The sequence below is a fragment of the Mycteria americana genome, chromosome 3 (genome assembly GCF_035582795.1).
Source record: "Mycteria americana isolate JAX WOST 10 ecotype Jacksonville Zoo and Gardens chromosome 3, USCA_MyAme_1.0, whole genome shotgun sequence".
In the NCBI taxonomy this organism is placed as follows: Eukaryota; Metazoa; Chordata; class Aves; order Ciconiiformes; family Ciconiidae; genus Mycteria; species Mycteria americana.
Genome location: NC_134367.1, coordinates 112,542,076 through 112,564,745, shown reverse-complemented (window position 1 = coordinate 112,564,745; position 22,670 = coordinate 112,542,076). Strand labels below are relative to the sequence as shown.

The 22,670-nt window shown below is 37.5% G+C and overlaps 1 protein-coding gene across 20 annotated transcripts in view; it reads left to right on the top strand.

Annotated features, from left to right (window-relative positions):
• Positions 1–22,670, top strand: part of NRXN1 (neurexin 1) — a 735,915-nt gene that overhangs the window by 618,805 nt on the left and 94,440 nt on the right. For 13 of the 20 annotated variants that reach the window (XM_075497454.1, XM_075497446.1, XM_075497453.1 and 10 more), the window contains 2 exons: positions 17,657–17,746; positions 19,220–19,539. In XM_075497454.1, the coding sequence (XP_075353569.1) occupies positions 17,657–17,746; positions 19,220–19,539 (410 nt within the window). The remainder of the gene's footprint in view (positions 1–17,656; positions 17,747–19,219; positions 19,540–22,670) is intronic. The other 7 variants (XM_075497462.1, XM_075497460.1, XM_075497458.1 and 4 more) reach the window with 1 other exon arrangement.

The window sequence follows — 22,670 nt, the reverse complement described above, 5'->3', positions numbered from 1 at the left end:
TTTTTTCTCACTTGCTTTCTTCTTTGGATAAAAGAATACATCTTGGTTCTCTCTCGTGTGCTTTCCTTTCCTATGGTCAGAGTTTTGACACTCCTACAGTCAGATCTGTCACCTTGATAAGTCAATCCTGATGGTGGACACAGAGGATATGAAGAACGCCCTCTTCTGATGAACTGCAAAGCTCGCAAACTTGGAGCAGTCTCTCATTACTTCGTGGGGGAAACGCTCCCAAAGATAAAATAAAGATTACCTTTCTGCCCAGGAGGGTAATGCAATGGAAAAGGCTTAAGTTTTGTTCGCAGCAGTTAAGCTTCTGTGAAACAGATACAGCCCAATGTCTCCTGGTTTGTATGTCATTTTCCCGCTGTGAGAAACTAGCAGTGCCGATGAAACAAGGACATCTCATAATACTTTACTTCCCTTGGAGATAACGGTGTTTGGAAAGATCAGGAGGACTTCTCAGGAACTCTCCATCTGGGAATAAGTAGAAGATGAATTATACAGTGCAAGTGAACACTTTTTGTATAAATTTATGCCATATTTATAAAATCAGGCTATAGATGTGGGTCTAAAATATTTAGTCCATGGAATTAGTAAGAGGAGAAAGGGAAAAATACCAGCTAAGTCAGTAGTTCCTTGGTTACCAAGTAACGTCTCATCCTCCCAGATTTGGAAAGCAAAACTCATCAACGTTCTTTATGGCCTTTCATGTCTCCATGGAGTCACGTCTCCCTGGGGTTCTGTTTATGCTGATGTCTCCATCTGGGAATGTCTGCTGGTAACTATTATAGTTAAACCTACTCTGGTTTGATAGGAGATAATGGGGCATAAATATGAATGAGTTAACTTTTTTTGGGGGAGGGGGATTTGTGCAAAGTCTTTGACAAAGTCCCATATGTGAAAATATTCAGGAAGAAATTACATAACTGTGGTGGTAAAGGCAAAGTTCTTTCATGGATCAGACCCTGGCTCACAGAGAACAGAGGCCCAGATTCCCACCTAATGAAAAGCAACAGAGTAAATCCATTGATTTTTCAATTGAAGTATGATCACTTAAACCTTAAGTTATATATTTATTAACATTGATTTTTTAAAAATAATTTTTGAAAAAGTTAGAAACCATACATACTGGCTGTACTAGAGAAGATATCAAGATAATTGAAAAAGATCACTGAATGAAGAATTAAAAAAACAATGTATATCTTCCTTTGACAGGCAATGAAAAAACAAAATGAAAAAATGAAAAATGAAAGGTATTTAAAGAACAACAAAAAGATATTTAAAAAGAGAAGCATTTAAAAACACCAGATTTTTACAATTCTAAAATTTAAAAATGAAAAATTCAGTGTTTTATGCAACTTATTTGTAGTCTTTCCAGTGAGAGATTTTGTAAAATCTTCATTAGCTTAAACAACTTTTTAATCTTATATAATGATCAAAATGTTTTTTCATTCTTGTCCCAAAGTTAAAAAATCAACTTGCTTTGTTGAATAGGCATCATAACAGTAAAAGAAAAGTTGATATATGAAAGATAATGCACACAGGTGAGTTCATTTGAATTTTTATAGAAAACATTTTGAATTAATTGCACTGGCCCAAGACAAAGGTTTAATGCTGTAGACAGCTCATGGATTATTTTCATTAGCAGTCAAAAAACAAGTAAGATCTGAGAATGTTTAGAATGCTAAAGAAAATATTAATGGAACTGTATTTGAATCAATGGTCCACTTCCCCTCTAAAGGATTTGTGGTTTGTTTGGTGGGGTTTTTTTTCCCATTCCCATTTCTTTTTTCCCCATGTGTATTTAAAAGTTATGTTAGTGATAGAAGAGCTTAAGAGATGAGAAAGAAAAATAGACTGGGTCAAGTCTGCTTCTTTGCACAAATTGCTTCTCTGAGAGGGTAACTTAGGAGAAAACTCCTGCGCTTAGAAATTTTCTTTTAGTTTCCAGTCCAAAGACTTTCCAGCTCATCCCACTTTGTTCTTGTATGTCTTTTCACAAAATAGTTTTCTCATTTCTCTGCTCGAAATAGATTAAAAATTAATCTTAGTTACTGAGCCACAAACCAGCAGTTAAGTGATGGATGTAACTAGGCCAACATGCTACCTTACCTTTGCCAACATGTAACTACACAGCTGATTTCTTGCATCTTTTTCTGATTCATACAGCTCTGACTGCTCTTCGGCTATGATTAAAGGTATTTTTCATCATGTATCTAGGTCTCACTTTCAGTATAATTTTATTGTTCATGTGCAAGATTGATGCTAACAAAAATGGTGATTTATTTTCCCATTCTCTTTGGGTGAAACTCTGTTACAGCTTATCCAAAGTCAATGAATTTTTTTTTTTTTAAAGCACTCCTGCCCTTTGAGAGATTATGAAATTGTTCTATCCTGCTGTATGCTTTAAATAAAGAGCCTAGGTGATACCCAAACAAGACACTACAGTAAGTCTCTTTTCAAAAAGTGGTTTCAGTAAAGTTTCCCAAATCAGCTTTTTAATTTGACAGCTTATCAGGTTTTTCTGTCAGATAATGCTATATAATAATGCTTCTCTAAGTCTGCAGACAGATTTTCTTTTTTCCTTTATTTTTCATCTTGGATATCCTGGTGAAATACAAAGGCTCATCCCTTCTTAGACTTGATAGATCCTGTAATTAAATTCAGATCTTGATGAAATGTGTGGCACAGTTGTCATTACTTGATCACAGAAGCTATAACACCTTTCAGTTAAATACAGCAAGATGGCACAATGCATCTAGTTTAGAAGGAGAAAGAAAATGTCAAATGAGCAATGATTCAGAAAAAGGTGTTCTAAAATAATGAAAGAAACAGATAATCTGCTCTTTTTGTGTCTTGTGGCAAAGGATGGTGCCCATACCTGCTTACCATAATTAGGCACAGGGTGATATGGAAATGGAATTTCTGAAGAAGACCACAAGCTGTGGGGATTCAAGTTAGAGGAAGAAAGTGGAAGTGAAAACAGATCTTAGGATGAGACAGCAAATTTGTCACAGCTGGTCCTATTCACCTCTTCAGGAAGGTCATTATCTATTAACAATCTCAGTAAAAGTCAGATCACAAAAGATAAAACATTGCCAATACGTAGGGATTCTTTTGCACGCTTTTATTTGGTTGGACATATATTTTCAATGTAACCCGCAGTATCACAACTTATCCAATGTAGTAGGATAAGTTCAAAGTGGAGGATTAATGTGTTGTTGGTTAAAAAGAAAAAGATTCAATCACAGTCTTTACCAAGGAATTTTAGCTACTCAGTAGCTTCTTTAACAATACAATGCTGGTATCTGTGATAGAATCAATGTCTTAAGATGTTTGTCATTCTTCTTCTCTTTCCCAGTGACAGCACCATGTTGTCAATGCAAAGTTTTGAACACCAGATTCCTCTATTTCTCTTTCCTTTCAGCCTGCCCTCTAGTAGGCTCATAGCAGTCTCGTTCAAGATTACACAGGGCTTTACGTAACGTGTCACTCACTAAGCCAAACCAATATCCACTGACTTCGGTAAAATTACTTTTGTGTAACACTTAAGGGAATAAGCGTTGGTACGGTTGTGACTGTGCCCCTCACTTTAGATGCCTTACTTGATGGGCATACACATGCATTTGCTCTAAGACTGATATTAATGCTCCCGGTGGTGATAGAGCTTGCAAGAGAAGAGTATGGCAGCGTACTTCTGCCGTGTGTTCCTTCTGCCCTGCAGTTTGTTTCCATTAGCTTCTGGGCCAACCCTGAAGTCAGTCTGAAATGGGAGCCTTTCTCAGGACAGAACAAATCAATGCGGTGTTGAGCCTTCCAACCAGACAATCTATCATATGGAAAACAAAATTAATTTCTCTGCAGTGCTATTGTGTTTTAGGTGCTCTCAGAAGATGAGGTATTTTTTTTATTTGGGGCACATTTGTGCATGTGTCCCCAGACATATTTTACTGGTGTTGTGAGGTGTGACAGCAGAATAGTACTTTATGTCTTCAGGTTCAGGAACTTCCATTAAACTAACTAATTCAGAAACAGTAACTATAATTCATACTGCAGCAGGGAAAACAGCAACCTGCTCTGTCCTAGATAAATTTTCAAGAGGCTGAACCACGTTAACCAGGTATCCAGGAGGACACAAACCATTGCTGTCTTGAACGTATGAGTAAGTACATGCTTTAGACGCTCTTTCCCTGCTTTGTGCCATGTGAACGCAGGAGAGAAGGCATATGCCCGTCTCTTCATCCTGCAGCGTGGTTAGCTTTCTGCAGTCGTAAGCCCCGTTGGTTAAAAAAACATCTTGAAACTGCAGTGTCCACACTTTCAAAGTAACTTTTTCTTTAATAGTTTGGATTTGTGATTAATGGCAACTTGGTTGTAACCAATTCTACAGGACTGTTGCATTATATTGTGCATTGAAAAGTAAGTTCAGAGTGTTCCAGGAGTGTTCAAAGAGTTACCTTGACCCTAGCAAGGTGCAGCTAAACCAGAGGGTCTTTTTCGCAGTCTATCCTACCTGTCAGAAAAAGACTGAAAAGCTTGTATGATTTATATAACCTAGAACCCTTATGAGCTTCACAAGAGTCAGATTCTGTAGTATACACAATTTCAAATAAATTTGAAGCAGAAATTGAACATCCATTGCTGTATCAGAAGCACAAAACATTGTGAACAACATCCTGATTTCAACCCCTTACAAGCAGGAGTTAACTGAATTAAAGGCAGTGAAATTATGCTTTTACAAATTGGTTTAATTGAGATGTGAATGGTTTATTTTCCTCAGTGGACTATTTCTAAGGAGTTAAATGGCCTTCCTGGTGCAGCATCAAGTTTAGTGGACATTAAAAAACTGAATGAAACACAATGTTGTCAGGGTTAAATATATATAAAGACAATTTTGATTTTCCTGTTTTACAGAACTGACGGGCATTAATAGACTACTGGTTTAAAATTTTAAAATTACAGTCACACAGTAGGGAGAGAAGAATTAATACGCCCTTTTCAAAAGAACAGATGGTAGTAAAAGTTTAACTGTAGCTGGGTATAGGGCTAAGTCTTGAAAATATGCTCTCATTTTCAGAGCGCAGCAATTTTCAACCAAAGGATTCCTGAGCATCTGACCTTAGGGTCCTAGTCCTGTAGTTCTCTCTCATGAAAATTCATGTGTGTTTTTGTCTGAACTAAAATACAAACTCAGACTGAAGACAGTGCTATGGTTGCACTGTCAATTCCAAAAAGCTCTGGTAGGATAGGGTACATGTGAAGGATTTGGACAGAGAAGTTTCAGGCTCAGTTTCAGAGTTCCTCCTCCCCTTTTTAACTTCTCTGGTGCTCACAGGTATCCTGTGTGTATAAATCATACTTTATGAGCCAAATTACCATCCATAGAGGTGCCGCACTGCAGTGTTCGGGGCTGCAATCACTTTGGGGAGCCTGCATATCACGGCCACACATCTCATTGTCAGTCCCAAAGCTGATGGATACTCTTCATAAAAGTGATGAGCAGTGAATATAGTTAATTTTTCATTAGTCAGCTTGAGCTAATAACCTCAATATTGCATACAACAAATAGTTACCAGTGAGGAGCATTCATTGACTGGAAACATGTACGGTGGGGTTCCGTACTGGGCTCGAAAATATCTAACACTTTTATAAGTGGCCTGGAAGTCTGCATAAAATCATTGCTGATGATGTGTGACTGTTATAAAGACAAAAAAAGTGGTAAATAATAGTGAGGGCAGGGCAAGTGTGGTGTGTGAACATGATCGCTTGAGAAGCCAGGTGGATTTAAAGAAAGTTGCAGAAAGCACACTGCAGCAGTGCTAAATGCCAAGGTATGGGTCTAAGACGAAGGAGTGAGGGTTCTGGCAATGTAGACAATGTCCCAGAAATGTATAATTCTGAGAAGTCACTTGTGGGGGTCTCATCTTCCAGGTTGCTCCATATGAAACATCACATGATGCTGTGACAAAGGAGTTTATGGAAATTGCTTTGTGGGCACAAAAGGCTAAAATGTAAGATCTGGGGAGGATTTTACCACCCTTTACAGCACTTTGAAACCAGCTCTGGAACAGGTATCAAAGTCTGTACCTGGGGTCTGTGGTTCTATAGAAAAAAAAAAAAATGGTGCATGTGTAACAAGAGGCCAAAAGAGGTGCTATCTCAACTGATTTCTAGTGTCAAAAAGAAAACTAGGCAGTTACTTGATTACAGTATAAGTGCTTTCAGGGGGAGAAAACACTAGATGCTTACAGTGCCCTTTAGCTGTTCCTAGAAAGCCGTAACCAGAACTAAGAAATTCATGCAAGAAATAGAGCACATGGTTTCAACAGTGAGCCTTGGAATTCACCGCTGAGAGATTTTCCTCTACTGTGTGTCATCACGTTAGGAGAAGATATTTTCCTGGAAGACCTGTTTGAGTCCATTACAGGATATGAATTAACCAAAGAATAGTTTTATGGCTGAATACAGGATCAAGTATGTCAATATTCATATCCTGTGATAGGCAGATCAGATTATGCCTATGTCTATATTAGAACTGTATTATCAATATAAGAATAATGCTATGGTAGCATTGTGTTCAGAATGCAGATATAACTATACCTTCCCAGCAATTAACCAAGTCAGACCAGAAAAAAAGAATGCTTCCAGGTATAATTTCTATATCCAGAAACATAACTGTGCTAAACAAAAGCTATACAGTGCCCTAAACATGTCAGTCCTATTGCATTAAACTGAGAATGTGCTTGCAAAAGAGCAGAAAGAGAACACTGAAAATATTACCCCAGTCCCAATGTATCATTCATCTTTCTCTTTCTGAGCTTTGTATATTTATACATCCATAAATCCTGCTAGCTAGGAAAACGATTATTAGTTAGCCGCTTGCTTAGCTATTCTATCTGATATCTCACAGTTTGTTACGTGTATTTTTTCCAGTAGCTGACTTGAGTTAAAGAGCATTCTATGGAGTAAGCCTGCGTACAGGTTTTCCAGCTGAGCTGGAGAGATGAGCCATGTTGCAAGAGTCTGTCAAAAATAATCTGCTGTCTGTACGCTTTCTTTATCTGCCATTGCTCTGTGGACGTGAGCACCATGGGTGTTCTGTGCAGAAAACAAAATGGGATGTTACTCCAGTGTTTGTCAGAACGGTGTTTTAACCTTGTGGTTTATCAATGGTAACAATCCATCCCGGCAGTTAGACATATTTTAATCTTAATTGGATTTACTTCAGCCTTAGCCATGGAAGTTTGTTTGTAAGTTCTAGTGTTCTACTTTGGAAGCAGTGGCAAATCCATGCGCACGTTAATAAAAGCAAGGATGGTAGGCAGTTTCCTTTTCCCATCTAATCTATCGATTCCATGGCAGTACTTTCATGGGTGATGGTGGACAGTGGACTGATGGAATTATGTAGTCCTTCCTTCTTAGATTCCTGAATTTTGTCCTGAAAATATGCTTATTAAAATGGAATGCATTAATATTTTATTAGTAAGCCATCTGAACATTTTAGCTGTTAGTGTATTATCTGCTTAGAATTAGATGTTTATTTAATACTTCATCATTCTCAGTACCGTCATTTAAAAATAAAAGTAATTTAAATAGCGTATTGCATTATTTTTTAATAATGCATTAGTGCTTCGTGTTAAAGAAGCTACTAGAATTCATAAAGCTGGAAAGATGATAACATCCTTATCTAATTTCTTCAACATAGTGGGTTTCAGTGTGTTTTTAAAAGGTCAAGTGGTTTCCTGAGAAAAAGTGGATGTGTAAATTGTGCTAGCAGAGCTATTTTATTTCAAAAGTTGTTCTTTTCCCCATTTAAAATTTCATAAGTGTTTCAAAGTAGAAGTCGAGTCTACTTTTTGGATATTGCATTAGCAAATGGATTTTTGTAAAAGAAAATGAAAAATTAAACATATTGACAGTTGACTAGTGATTACATATTTCCTTGCAAATTCATATGCGCTTAAATAGTTCAATATTGATTGTTTTTTCATTCTGCTGTTTCAACCCAGATTAACTCTGAAAATCAAGGCAATAAATTTAGACCTACACAAAAGTTAGCTGCCAGCTTTGCATTGTCCATCGAAAATGTGGCCTTATTAACTTTGAAACAGAGTAGCTCCTCGTATGAAAGTGTGTTCTGGGCAAGAGCTTAAAGAATTGGGATATCTTGATTTAGCTGGTGCGGGTCAGATCCGTATGTGTTAGATCTGGCATTGGAGTCAGTGGCTTTCTCTTCTAGTTGCCCAAAGCTACCTTGACACCAGCTGTCATCTGAAAACATCCCAGAAGAGATCTGTAGCTTCAAAGGCCTTTTCAGGCCATGATTTAGCAAAGCACTTGAGAATTGCTTCTGTGGTTGATGTTCAGCATGTCTTTAAGTGCTTTTGCAGAATAGGATGCACTGAAATGGACTTTCCATAGGAGTGGCTGGTGACAACACTGACAGCCTTTCTCACACCTATCCCCCCTCACAGGCGCTTTATTCAGCAGTGGGTCTTTCTCCCATTTTTACACAAAGAATATGAGAAGTCATGAAGCACAGATTTCAGGAAAGTGATAAATATGTTATGGTAACCATCTTTTCCCTCCTTTGAGAACTTCCCAAAACACAAAAGAAGGAAACTATAGAAGTTTTGGACATAGAAATCCAGAGCTTTTGAGCAATGCAGTTTTCGATTTTCTTCAAAGTCAGAATCTCAAAGGAAAATAAAACGTTTCACAATAATTCGTAGTCTTCTCAGTTAGACTACACAAAAAACTGAGGTGAAACATAATCACAAGTGGAAAATACTTAGCTAATTGGAAACACTTTGCAGATTTAAAAAAAATAGCTGTATTTCATAAAGTTATAGTGACGTTCTACATATCACAGATTAATTTAAATGGAAAATATTAGTGAAGCTTTATTTTCATGTATAATTAGGGAATCAGATTATTTCACCTTTTAACAGATAAAACTAAATCACTGCTGGGATTCTGCCCACGGCCATTATGCTGTTGTGTGGTGGACTCTCATTATAGTTCTGCAGTCCTAAAGCACTCCTCTGCTTTTATCTCAGTGAGCATCTGTTTCTATTATTTACAGTTTCTGTTTCTGTGTCTTGCCAAAAGCGTTAAAAAAACCCCCTATGTGTACAAGTTTAAACCTTTCCATTTGAAATAGATTATTCCTTTATAGTAAAATGTCTGCAAGGCATAAATACACAAATTGAAATGCCACTTTTAGACAGAACTGAAAGTCTGGAGCTTGCTTTGGCCAAGGGCTACTTTCTTTGCTGCACTGCTGACACAGAACAGATTTTTATCTCTTAAATGCCATTTTCTATCTGTATGGGTGCATTTGGTTTCTTCTGCTTGGCAAAGGTTTGTCCAAATAATGACCTCGCTTTTGTTGTTTCCATTGGCTTGCGTGTAATCATGCATATTTCTAGGAGAACGAGCTGACGCAGCCTCAGCAGATGTAGTGAGTGTGACAAAGCACCTGTATGGTCCAGGGCTTTGGGACATAGTGGTGGTTAAATCTAGCATTTTCATGCTTCATGAAAGAACACGAAATCAACGTTTTTAATATTTGCAGTTGCAGTCAAGTTAGTTTGTGTGCTGTTGAGCGTTGATGCTGATTGCCTTGGATTTCTTACGTTTTTATGTCTCTGGTCATGTAATGAGCATGAAATTATCCTCACTGCACCCTGCATTGCCTCCAAACAGTCTGCTAGAGCAGTTCAATTGCTGGACCTTCAGTGATCACAGCTGAAGGCCAAACTCTATTTTCTCTTATAAATCACATAGCCAAGAGCAGAATTTAACCCCAGAATAATTTTTTTAATTGTTTCAGATAAATTTTCCTGTTGCAAATGGTCCAGAAATAATATATGGAAAAATACATAGAATTACCTAAAACTTTTCACTGTCTACAATAAAATGCAATGATATGAGCAATGACCTTTTGACAGTTTCTCCTATTCCATCCTAGGAACTTGCAGTGTGACTAAACTTAATTAGGAGGCTTGCACGTAGTTAATAAGACCTTTCTTATTGATGGCTTCTGCCTGAATACTGGATACTCATGGGGTTACAGACCAATAGAAATTTAAAATAAGAGCTGAGCACAGTGTTTTCGATTTGCCGTTGTTCATTTATATAATGTATTATTTCTGTCAAGAGACATTCTATATAGCAGGTCTTTGCTAACATGAAATGAAGATCATCCTAATTGCTACCTGGGCGAAAGTCAGAAGAACACATTCAGTAGTTGCTATCTCAGACCTAGCTAATTTTAGATACAGTGAGGTTGAAATATTCTCCATTTTCCAGCTGCTGAAAACCTATTGAATAAGAAACCGCTTACAGTCAACTTCTGGTTAAATTTCTATAGGAAAAGTAACCTTAAATGCTGTGTCATTATGATTTAGAAACAGTTCAGAGTCCTTTTACCTTGGAGAACTGCAAAATGTCACTCTTGGAGTGATGTGGGGCTAGGTACTGTACTTATAACAATTCATTTTTTATACTTTAATCTTCCTCTTTAATGATTTCTATCAATTTTCCTACCTATTTTAGCAGCAGCCATACAATATTAGCTCCTTAAATGCTGCACAGGCAGAACAAAGGATCTTTTTAAAACTCCTGATAACAAAATATGACCTTTAATTTATCAGACAAGTCCTATGTTTTCTTATCACCTTCTTGTTGCCTTTCATCTTCTCTTGCTTGCTTTTGATATAATACGCCAATCTCTCAAAGTAAGCAATCCAACACTGCATAAACGGAGACAGATATTGCATTATAGTGAGGAAGTGAGAGTCAGGAAGAGCACACTCTTCGTTTAATTACTAATTAATCCAGTGAAAAATAATCAAAACCAAAACAGGACGGAAGGTAGTTGATTTGAAGTGAAGGTTCAGATCTCCCTGAGAGGTTAATGAGAGTTTTCAGTTTTATCCTGTAGAAAGTTGTAAAAATATGATTTAGTTTGTTTAATATGCAAGCATGAAACAAGGACCTTACAGGTGAACACATGGTGTTTTGGTGCAGTCTGTAGTATCAGTGGAATGGGACTCAACTGCCACATACATCTTCCAATAAATCCGATAACTGGATTCTTCTTTAAGGCAACCTAAGTTTTGCTTTGTGTTTAGCAGTGTTATGAGCCACCGATGAGATATTTCACTTTGCTATGAAGACTGCTGTCAGTCATTCTTGAGCAGAATATCCTCTTGGGATACCTAATATTCATTATAAGGAATTTGGGAGTCCCTGTAGGGTGAAAAGGGCCATATTATGTTATGGTCATTTAATATGAACTTGCCAGGTTTGACACTTTAAAGTCTGGAGAAGTCATACCTCATGATGGTTTCTTTTTTTATAGGTTAGCTCTTCTGGAATAAGGTAAGGCATTGTAGAGTTGCACTCATTACTTATTTGCTGCAGGTTCTTTCTCCAAGTTTAGAGTTTCTTTGCACCTTTATCTTCTCACCAAGCTGACGGTAAGGTTTGTTCAAGATGTCCAATGGGAAAAAATACACATCCTAGAACTGTGTGTCTACCTGCCCTTTGAACACTGGAGGAGGTCCAAATCAGCCTTCTGGATATGTAACTCCTCGTCTTCGAGGCTGACCAGTGTATCCTCCTCCATCTCTCCCAACTCACTGTCCTCCACATTGTAACAGGTAGAGCAGGCATATTTTAGTAACGGAAAAAGACACGCAGCTTTATCTGATCCATTCAGAACTTTCTCATTCCTGGATCGAATACCAGATGGCCAAGTCTGTAAGCACTCAGCAAAGATCTGGGTCGGAGTCCCCCACAAACACAGTGATTTCCTGGGGTGAACCTGGACCTTTTGTCCTCTGCCCCATCCAACCCACTCTCATGCTTGTATATCCTGGACCCAGGGGGTTGTGATGGAAAAGGTGATCTTGTGTTTGCAGGCATAAAGGCAAGCTTCCTGATTGCTGCTGAGGACAAGATGCTTGCAGGTAATAGTAGGGCTATTTAGGATCGGATGATGGGATGTGCTGCAGACCTAAGTTTGTTAGGTCTTAAGTTTGTTAGGTCTTAAGTTAAGTTTGTTAGGACCTAAGTTTGTTAGGAGGAAGGCTTGCTAGAGGTCTACAGTGGCAGGTGAAGTAAGGTTATGTGCTAGCACACCCTACTCATCGTGCATGGAAAGTCTGGGAACATACTGTGGGTCTGCAGCGTACATGTGGGTGGGGAGCCCTCGCCTGAGTGACCTTTCTAAGGGGTCCTTGGTCAAACAGAGCAATGTAGACATAGCTGCTGAATTCCTTAGATGACAGTTAAAGACTGTTTAAATTTGAATCTTAATATAGCTTTAGAGAATGCCTGTATATTGGCTATTCAAAATGCATTACAGTCTGAATCTATTGTATTGTTAACATCAATTTACGCTGCGACTATGACGACACTGAAAGCATCCACGTATGGCCAGGACATGGAGCCAGTGTGAACACCAGCATGACAAAATTATGTGCAAGTCATGTAAAAGTTTGTGCTTCCAATTGACAGCACTTAAAATATCACTCCCTCTTTTGCTGGGAAGAGGCAAGCTGCACGTGCAAAATCATCTGCTGTACAAATTTTAGACCACAGTCTTTGTATCTCCAGTTTATTCCAACATTAATATATACTTGTATACACAAGTGTGTGTGCACAGTAATAGATGATTTGAATGAACTTTAGTATGGGCCATTGCTGAGATTGTGCTTTTGTTTCCTAGCCTGGCCATGTGAGACACTGTGTGGACTGTTTGCCCCTGTACCACAGAGCTGCTGTGGCTTCCTCCCATGCCGTGCAGATGACACTTCAGTCAGGTTTCATCCCTAACTGCATCTGGAGGAATGATAGGGGTCTCTGCCTTCCTCTTGCGGATGTCAGGGAGTCATGGTTCAGAAATAGCAGTGTCAAGATCATGATGAGCAAAACTAGGGAGAGGGGGCTTTATAAATGGAGATAGATCTTGGTTTCATCACCTTGTTATTTATTTCCCTAGCAGATCACTGAGACTAACAAGGTAAATTTGTATTCTGTTAAAGGGTTTGTTTCAAAGAAAATATTCTCTAGTCTAGGTTGTTCTTCACAGACTCTCGATTTTCAACCTTCTTACTTATTCCCTTTCAAGGATGCTGCTATTTCACATCAATAACTGACACCTTTATTTCAGAGAACAAAATAGAATTACACTCCAGCACTGACAATATAATAAATCAAGAGGGATAAAATACATATTAGTGAAGTTCACATAGTTGGTTTGTCCCAGCTGACCTATAGATATAAAGGTATGAAGTTTTTTTGGACTGCTTCTTCTCAATCTTGCCACAAGATTTAGCTCCAACTCAAAGATTTGACCTTTGCTGCTCCTCTCTGCTTACCTTGATTCTTTGGAATTATTGTTATTCCCTTGAAGCCTTTCTGCCCGTACAGAATTAACACTGTGTTGTGACAAAATATTATCTATTTAGCAGAAGAATTAAGCCCTCTAGAATTCAATCAGGTTAGACAATGTCACAGTGCACATCCTGAATGAATCATTTCTACCTAGCTTTTTAAATCAAAGAAATCTTGGCCATATAACCAGGAAGTGTCATGCGGGATAGTCACATAGCTGTCTACAATTAAAGTTTAGGCATATCAGTTGTTTTTTATGAATTACAGTTGAAAAGCATGCCTGCCAGAGCACTTAATCTTTCAGACGGGTAACAGAAATAAAATCTCAAAGCCACAGGTTTATTTAGAGTATGAAAATATTTATCAATCTTCTTGGAAGTGTTTTTACTGAAGAAGTTCCTTGTGGTTCACCATATTGGTAAAAACAAGCATAAATAAAGGAAGCATGAAAAATGTGCACTGAATACTCCTGAGAAAAACAATATGTGGTATTTATGTTTTCCCTACTGGGGATAAGATTACCAGATGAAGTAAATGCACATAGTTTTACTGAATTCAGTGGGGCTATCCAGATTCGTTGTAGCTGAGTGTATGACCCAAACCAGCTGTTTGGGAAGGAGCAGTTATTGAAAAGATGTGTGGTTTTCATGATGTAATAATAGGGTATTTGTTGCTTTTAATGTCATTTGCATTATTTTCAATGCTACGTATAATTTTTTTTTTGAAATGTAGTTGTTAAGTTACCTATGTGTCTAGTAGTTTCATCATTACTAAACCTATGTGTTCTCCTTGAAACTAAATCTGGATAAGTTCCACACCATTTCCCCCTAGCCCTTCCATTTATATTATATACTAGAAGAATTTAAGCTAATGTAATAGTGTCAAATTGAGATGCATTTGACAATGCACTTTTCCTCTGATGAGGGATGGGCTAATGTAATCAGCAATTATTTTTTTGTGTGACCTTTACAAATCAAATGGTTATTTCCTTGCTTTTCATTTGTATTTTGCTCCCAGTGGTGCAAGGCTGCTGCAGTTAGTATAAAACATAATTTATAGATAGAATCACATTATAATAGGGTGCAATATTCTAAAAAAAAAAACAAACCACATGTACTGCATGGACTTTTTAATGAAATAATTCAAAGAAATGTATAAGCTGGCCAAGATGAAATTTATGCTGTTAATTCCCAGAGGAGTTTCCACGATCACCATAGAGATGTCCTGGAGCAGCTGCCAAGGAGTGAAAGTGGAGGCAGCGATAAACCCTTGCCTAGGATAAGTCCTGTGTTAGTAATGGAATTGCAGCAGAGAGATGCCATAGTGTTAGGGATCTAGGCTGGTGACTGCAGAGGGTCCTGCTACCAAATGCACCTAATTTACACCCACTGGTTGAATAAACAACATAGAGTTTAATGCATCCCAACATATGCAGTTGTGAACAGTGTTTCACTTTGGCGTGACTGTATGGTTCTTCTGAGGTCTAGGGAGCATTTCTTCATGAAAGGCATCCAGTGAGTAACACTGAGTGAATCTGATGAGTGAATGATGATCTACATCCGTGAGACTTCTTTCCATTGTGTTAATAGATTCCTTAAGCCCGCAAACCTCTTCTGAACAATGTAGCCTTTTCTTATAAATGACACAGAAGAATCCTGCCCCCCCCCCCTTTTTTTTTAATATAGGTAACATAACAAAAAACCCTATACCCAACAGTAACAAAACCTCATGATTCATTTGTTTTAAGTTAAGGAAACCTTTCGGAAATAGGGTGTTCTCTGACTTATTCAGTGAATCAACTGATAATGCCTCAATAAAAACTGTAGAAACATCTTATTGACAAGCTAAACATGAGTGTTTAAAAGTAACTGGCTGTCAGGGAATATATATTATTAACTCACTGGTGTGTGTGTGTATATATATATATATATTTTTTTTTTTTTTTAATAGAAGATACAAATCCAGAACAGAAACATGGAGGATAACACTACTTACCTTTGTTCCCATGTTGATGACATGACAGTTTGCATGTTTTTCCTGTACTTCTCAAATTTCCATTTAGTCATAAGTTTGTTGTAAGTGAAGGAGCCCAGGATAAAGAGCAGTAATTTTAAGATCATAACAGGAAAAAATATTTAAGACATTTTGTATTCTCACAACATCACAAGAGTTGTGTTCTGAAGCCTTTTATTCTAAATTTTCCGTTTCTTGAAAGGCAGAAAAATTAAAGTTTCAGTAAAATATTGTCTTACAGATAATATTTCTGAAAGTTGAGAATAAAGCAAAATATACATATGAAAAAAAAAAATATATTTTTATATATACACCCATGCACTTTTTAATATTGACATGCATGTAGAAGTTCACATAGCATATTTGCCCAGAGAAGTTGTAGCACCAACTTCTGCGGTTGCCCAGAGAAGTTGTGGATGCCCCATCACTGGAAGTGTTCAAGGCCAGGTTGAATGGGCTTTGAGCAACCTGATCTCGTGAAAGATGTCCCTGCCCATGGCAGGGGTGTTGGACTAGATGATCTTCAAATGTCCCTTTCAACTCAAACCATTCTATGATTCTGCACTGGAAAGTGAATAGGAAAAGGACATCCTCTCAAAAGAAAATAGATCAGCTTTTGGCATAGTGAACTATGTCCATGCTAAACCAAATGAGGGAGGCATGAAACATGGAAAGTAGCAGTTCATGTCACTGCAGAATAAGTATCTGCATAATACCACCATGGGTTTTGGCACAGAAGCTGTTTCTCTTGCTATTTCTGGGGGCTATGATACTGATTCTTCCCTGCAAGCCTGTTATGGCTTGTGGTGCTGATAGCGGGGGTAATTGTCTGACAAACTAGAACATTGATTTTCTGAATTTGTATAATACTTTGGTTTGATCATTAGCAGTAGGATCCTTCTAGCTGAAGAAAATGTATTTCTGAGCACTGCGTGGCCTACTGCATCCTGTACTTCCATTTCCACTGCAGATACAGGACTTGGTTCGTTGGTGGGTTTTGAAGTCAAAGACAGTATGCACATTTGAGCTAGTAAGATTGGCTTTGGATTTGGACCTGAATTAGGAATGGCTGCTTTTTACTCATCTGGCTCTTCTTATCTCTCAGGTTCTTTACTAATATGAACCAATACAATGGAAGAAAAAGGTATTGTTTGTCTAAAATACTACTGCCACCAAAAACCTGTATATTGAAGGAAATATTTAGGTTTACCGTTCTCCTAAGAAAAGTTTTAAGTAGAAGACATGGTTTTCTGAGAGATCACATCTATAGCATTCAAACACAAAAAGCTATAATTAGAAATAAATATTTTAAGTTATTTGCTAATTATTCCTCGTTGTCTGATATTTTTCTGACTGTACCAGCCTTATTTTATCTCATTGTTTTATTTGAAGAAGTCAAAGATCTCTGCACAGACTGAGAATAGATACGGTTTGCAAATATGACAAGTTTGTGCTTTTCATTGCCGAGTTCTGGTTAGTTCTGAACTTATGAAACCGCACTACAGATGGCCTCTTGCTAAATTTTAAAGCGCTTCCACATTTCAGTACCAGGCTACCTTTCAGCAAGTCACTTTTGTCAAAGCCTTGGTGTTCCTTCAAGACATTGTCAACGTGTCCTATGAGAATGTACAAACAGTGAATACCCTGGTCTGTTCTGTACCATATATTTGAATCTCTGGAATTTATTTAAATGAAGCGAATAAGAATGTCTTTTTTTCTGACTAGGAAATAAGTTACAGCAGGTCTATTTCTAGACAGCAGAAGTAAGTGTGCCTTAGATGGTGATTAAGAGTTGTGTTCTTCTTCTTTAAATGACTAACCTGGAGTGAGAGGTTGGATGTCTTTTGAAAACTTAAACCTGTTTCACCTGAACATGTTTAACTAGTTAATAAGAAACATCAAAAAAGACAAAACCCTGAGGTCAATGATCATTTTTTGTAAAGCCATTCGATGATGTTTAAATTTGTTTTTTGGGTCTGTCTATAACATAAGTTTAATAACCTAGCTCAAATGCAGATTTCTAATTTTCAATTAACATAGGAATAATTTTGTTTGCTAAAATAAAATAAATGAATGAATGAAAAGTCTGAACCATGAAATGTTCTAGGTAGCACTTTTTAAAATTCCAAATTTCAAAAAATCATGTGGCAACTGTATAGCTCAAGCTTTAAGTATTAACTTTTAACCTTTGACCTTACAGATTTTAACCAATGAAATGTCTCTTTAAACTTTAAAGGAAACAATGATAACGAGCGCCTGGCGATTGCTAGACAGCGAATTCCATATCGACTTGGTCGAGTAGTTGATGAATGGCTACTCGACAAAGGTAAAAAACATTGATTAAAACTTCAAATAAAAAAATAATTTGAACATAACCAAGTAGTACTTCATTGTAACACTAATAAACATAAAAAATAAATTTCAGTAAAACTAAATTAAAAACAAATTTTAAAAAGTAAAATATAGAGTAATATTTGCATACCTTGTATAATAATTTCTATACATTTCTAGAAGTACCAGCTGTTTAATAATCTTACCCTGTTAACTTAAGGTTAAAGGGACTGTTAAATATAATCCACTAACTCAATCTATGAAGGTACTCATAGCAAACATTAACCAAAAATTATAAATCATTCATAGATTATATTACATGTTCCAGCATCTAAATTATTAACTAAAAATATATGTAGTTATGATATCTTCATTATGGTCCTGAAAAAAAATTTGTTTAAACTGTAGGTATCTTAAATAGTGGGCAATATGAATTGCCAGTCAAAATGAAGTCCCTTTAACGTTTGCAACCTTCTAAGGGGATTTTGGAACAAACACTAATTAAACAGAACTTAAAGTTGTGTGCATGCTTTTTGTGAGCAGAAACCAATCTGCTAAAGTGACTATTCTATTTACTAAGAGTGGTACTGTTGCTGAGGATTTCTCTGTTTAATGGAAATGTGCCATGATTTCTCCATCGGTATGTGTATCATTTCTGAAGCCGCTTTTACATCTAAAATCTTTTATTTTAATTGATAGCCTTGCTGAAAGCCAATCAGACATCTATTTTTGAATCTGCCTCTGAGATGTGTGCCTCAGTGCCTCTGTGAATCTGCCTCACTCAGTGTGAACCATGTGTTTCTTTTCAGTGTGGATGTTGAAGGAAAATAAACATTTAAATACAAAAAGGAAACATTTAATTAAAAATGTAAATATTTTATTCACTTATATAGAGATATGACAGATTACTCCATGACCTATTCTTTAAAATTCACTGGACCTAGTGACCTGTTGGCATATATATAAACTCTCTCTGTGTGTATATACATATTTGTATGTGTCTATACATACATAAACTCACATGTACATACTTAAAGCTATAGGCCCTATGCTGTATTGCGTGGAAAAAACTTTGAAATGTTGGCAGACTTGAAGAAAAAGTAATCTTAAGGAATTAGAAACCTGGCATTCTTGACACACACCAAAAAGCTTAACCCTGCGTTCAGGTAAAAGGGAGAGGGGTATCATTTGTAGTACTAAACACATTTGCAAATATATTTGATTGGCCTTTTAGCAAAAAAAAAAAAAAAAAAAAATCCCAAAACGTCGTAAATTAAGACAAATGCAAATGCTCTCAAAATTTATGCATTTCATGGACACCTCATTAAAAAGCAATGAATTATGAGTCAAATCCTTTTCTTATAGTTTATTGCTCTCATTATTCACCCCATGAAAATCTGTTATCACTTGTGTAGATTATAGTGTTCACAGTCAACATTTTTGCATGTATATAATATTATCTTCACAGGGCGTCAGCTCACAATCTTCAATAGCCAAGCAACCATAAAAATTGGAGGCAAGGAACGTGGCCATCCTTTCCAGGGCCAGCTCTCTGGTCTTTACTACAATGGCTTGAAAGTTCTGAATATGGCAGCAGAAAATGATGCCAACATCGTGATAGAAGGAAATGTGAGACTTGTTGGTGAAGTGCCTTCCTCTATGACAACTGAGTCCACAGCCACAGCGATGCAGTCTGAGATGTCCACATCAGTCATGGAAACAACCACCACTTTGGCCACAAGCACCGCTAGAAGAGGAAAGACCCCGACAAAAGAACCTATTGGTCAGGTTAGTTGGCTTTCTCGACTTTTGCGAATATTTTCCAGTCTTTGAGTATGGCTTCCTACATCGCGTTCACTCTGCAGGTGAAATTGTTCCTGTTGAAGAAATGCATGAATTACAGATAAAAGTTCTGTACCACACATGGCTCATGGATGCGATGTTGATCAGCATTTAGAGGGAAAGTAAGGACTCTGCTGTTCTTCTAAATCAGGCAAAAACTTACCAGTTCCGATTTTTCTTGTGCTGAGTTTTTTTGCCCTGTCATCCATCTTCATAGTGGTGCATATTTTTAAATACTCTTTCTTCCTTTGATGACTTATATCAATTATTTTCAGTGTAGGAATGCAGGATGTCTGGAATTAGAGATAATGAAATGAAATGGTGATTTTATCCATGAGATAGAGAAAAGAGACCTGGTTTGAAGAGGGAACAGAAAGGAGGTGTGAAGACAAAAAGTTGGAAGAGGCTGGAAAAGAAGGAATTAGCAGTTTCTCTAGTCTCACGATTGGTCATCATCTTGGGCAGAATTCCTCATAAGAAGGAGCGGCAGCAGAGGGAATTAAGAGCACTCTGCACCCTGGGAGACTCCAGAGCCTGTTGTTTACTGTTTGTTGAGGTTATTTGCATCTCATGAATTTAGTGATATAGTTAGTAGCTTTCAGGTTTTGTCAGGATCTCTGTATAATATGTGGGGGAATTTAATTATTGGGAAAAGGAGGGGGAAAACCAGGTGAGTGAATTAAGTACCTTCATCTTGTGGATACCCTGAGTAACAGCATTCAGAGTTTGTGCTTTAAAAACCTAAAACTTACCAGGAGATTTCTGTGGCAGAGAAGATTCTTTTATATTTATTCTGCCTAAACAACAAACAAACAAAAAACCCAAACAAACAAAAAGGAACGCTGCTAAAAGCTTTTCCTATGTTCACTTGGTTCACATGCTTGCTTGTGCGCCCACTGTGCCATCAAGCCATGACAGCTGCGCCCTGAGATCCAGAAGTAGGACAAGGAGCAAAGAAAGTGTCGTGAGACATAGGGAGGAACGGGAGCACGACGTGATGAATGAGGTTAATTTTCTCAAGAATGGAGGAGAACGTGCTGATTAGGCTGGGAGGAGGAGGTCAGGTTGCCTGTTTCCTGTGTAAAACCTCAACTGACAGTTGGAATTTGATCAGGGCATCAAACTCAACACTTCAGCTTTTCCATCTGTAGTATTTTGGTACACTTCATACTACAGATTGAAAACTACAGTGATGTAAAAGTAAAAATTGTTATTTTGTATAAGGAAGCAGAACATTTAAGTTAAAAATGAGCTTTTAAAAAATTTTTGACTTGTATTATCAAAAAAACACAGGTTTTATGCATTTTCCTTGTTTATTTAAAGTGCATGAGAATCCAAAAGGGAAAAAAAAAGGGGGCAATAAAACCCAACTAGAGATATATGGAACCAGCTGCCTCCAAAAAGTGGCATCCATTGCAGATTATAGGTTGCAGTTCTTTTACTGGTTATCGTAGTTAACTACAGTGTTTTTATTAAATAGGCCATAAATTTTCTTTGTTATTAATTCTGTTTTAAATAGTATCTCCCATTTTATCATCCAACTAGTCTGATCTCAGTATTTTGCAGCAATGAAACGTACGACTTCATCAAATTTGCACAGAGGAAGATCTGCATCTCAAAGGGCAGGACATCCTCACAGTGTGGAAGAATTTGGGCTAAATGAATGCTACTAAATTAAAATTAAACAAAGTTAAACTGTTCTAACAGTTCCCAGCATGCTTTTGGCCTCTGCCACTCGCTCAGGTACCTCCCAGGCACAATTTGTGGGCAATGGGAGTTTACTGGTATAGTTGCTGTGCCAGTTTGGCCTCAGCTTCCAGGAATATTCCCCAGTACGATTTACTCACTTGTTTGGACGTCTAGGCACTAAGATTTTTCTTTTTTAGGTGCTCCAATAGCATATTTGGCGAAGAAAAAGGTTTCTTAAGCTAACAACTATAGTGAGGTATAATTTTTTCTGAAGAGGGGAAAGAGACGATTAGGCAAAGAGACCTTCCATAGATCTTCTGATTCTACACTGTGGTGCCTGAAATAAGCTGTGCCCCTTACTGACTTTATCAGAGCATCTACACAATTTATTTAGAGCACCCCGCTGCCACTGGAGCAGAGTGACTTCAATGCAACCGTGCCATTCCCTCGACCCCTCCTGGCTGAGCTGGCTACCCCACAATGCGGTCAGCACCTGCTCTTTGATGTTCCACCATCAGGAGCCTCAGGCAGGCTCCAGGAGCATCTCCAGAGGGGCACAGCATCTCGCCAAAGCACATCCTGAGGGGGAAGGTTTAGATCAACCTCTCTCACCTATTGGCCTGGCTGATGCGAGTCCTTGACGCAGCCCATTTGAAAAAACTTGGCAGGACTATTTGTGTACCTAAGAGCCTGAAATCAACATTTCTGAGGAAAGCATTCAGTGTTAATGCCATTAGAGCACATGGTATCCTGAGTCTATAACTGAGCCCTTCTTGCCATTAATAATACACAGTGGTTTACTTCAGCTATGTCTAAACATCCTGCCTGGTAGGATCTGTGTTGTCATTACAGCTATACACTTAATTAGTCAGGGACTGCACTGGAACACAGTTTGCAATCATGCCTGTGATTTGATTTGAAGAGATTGATAACATCCCAAAGTCAAAGCTGAAATTTGTCTGCAGGATGCTATGTTATTCATGCAACAAACTCAGACCTAGGAAGCTACTAAATCAAATTAAGGACATAATTTATTCTCTTCATTAATACCTGTTTTCTTATTCTACCTGCATGTAATAATTTCTGTGCTAGTGACCCACAGGACTCCCACGGGTCTATCTTGCAGGGTGCTGAGTAATCACTTTCCATCTTGATGTCACTGGGAGATGAAGGCACTCACCATCTCATGGAAAATCTACTTTTAATTTCTGCATTCCCTTTCATTTTTGTCCTTTACATTTTTTTCTGATTTTTATTTATATATAACCTCTGCAAGAGTGTCAACTACATTGACATACTGTAATGCACAAGAAGCAAGTTACCTTTCTAGCATTAATTAGGTTACTGAAGAAAATATGCAGCTGAACAGCAATTGCTAATGAAAAAAC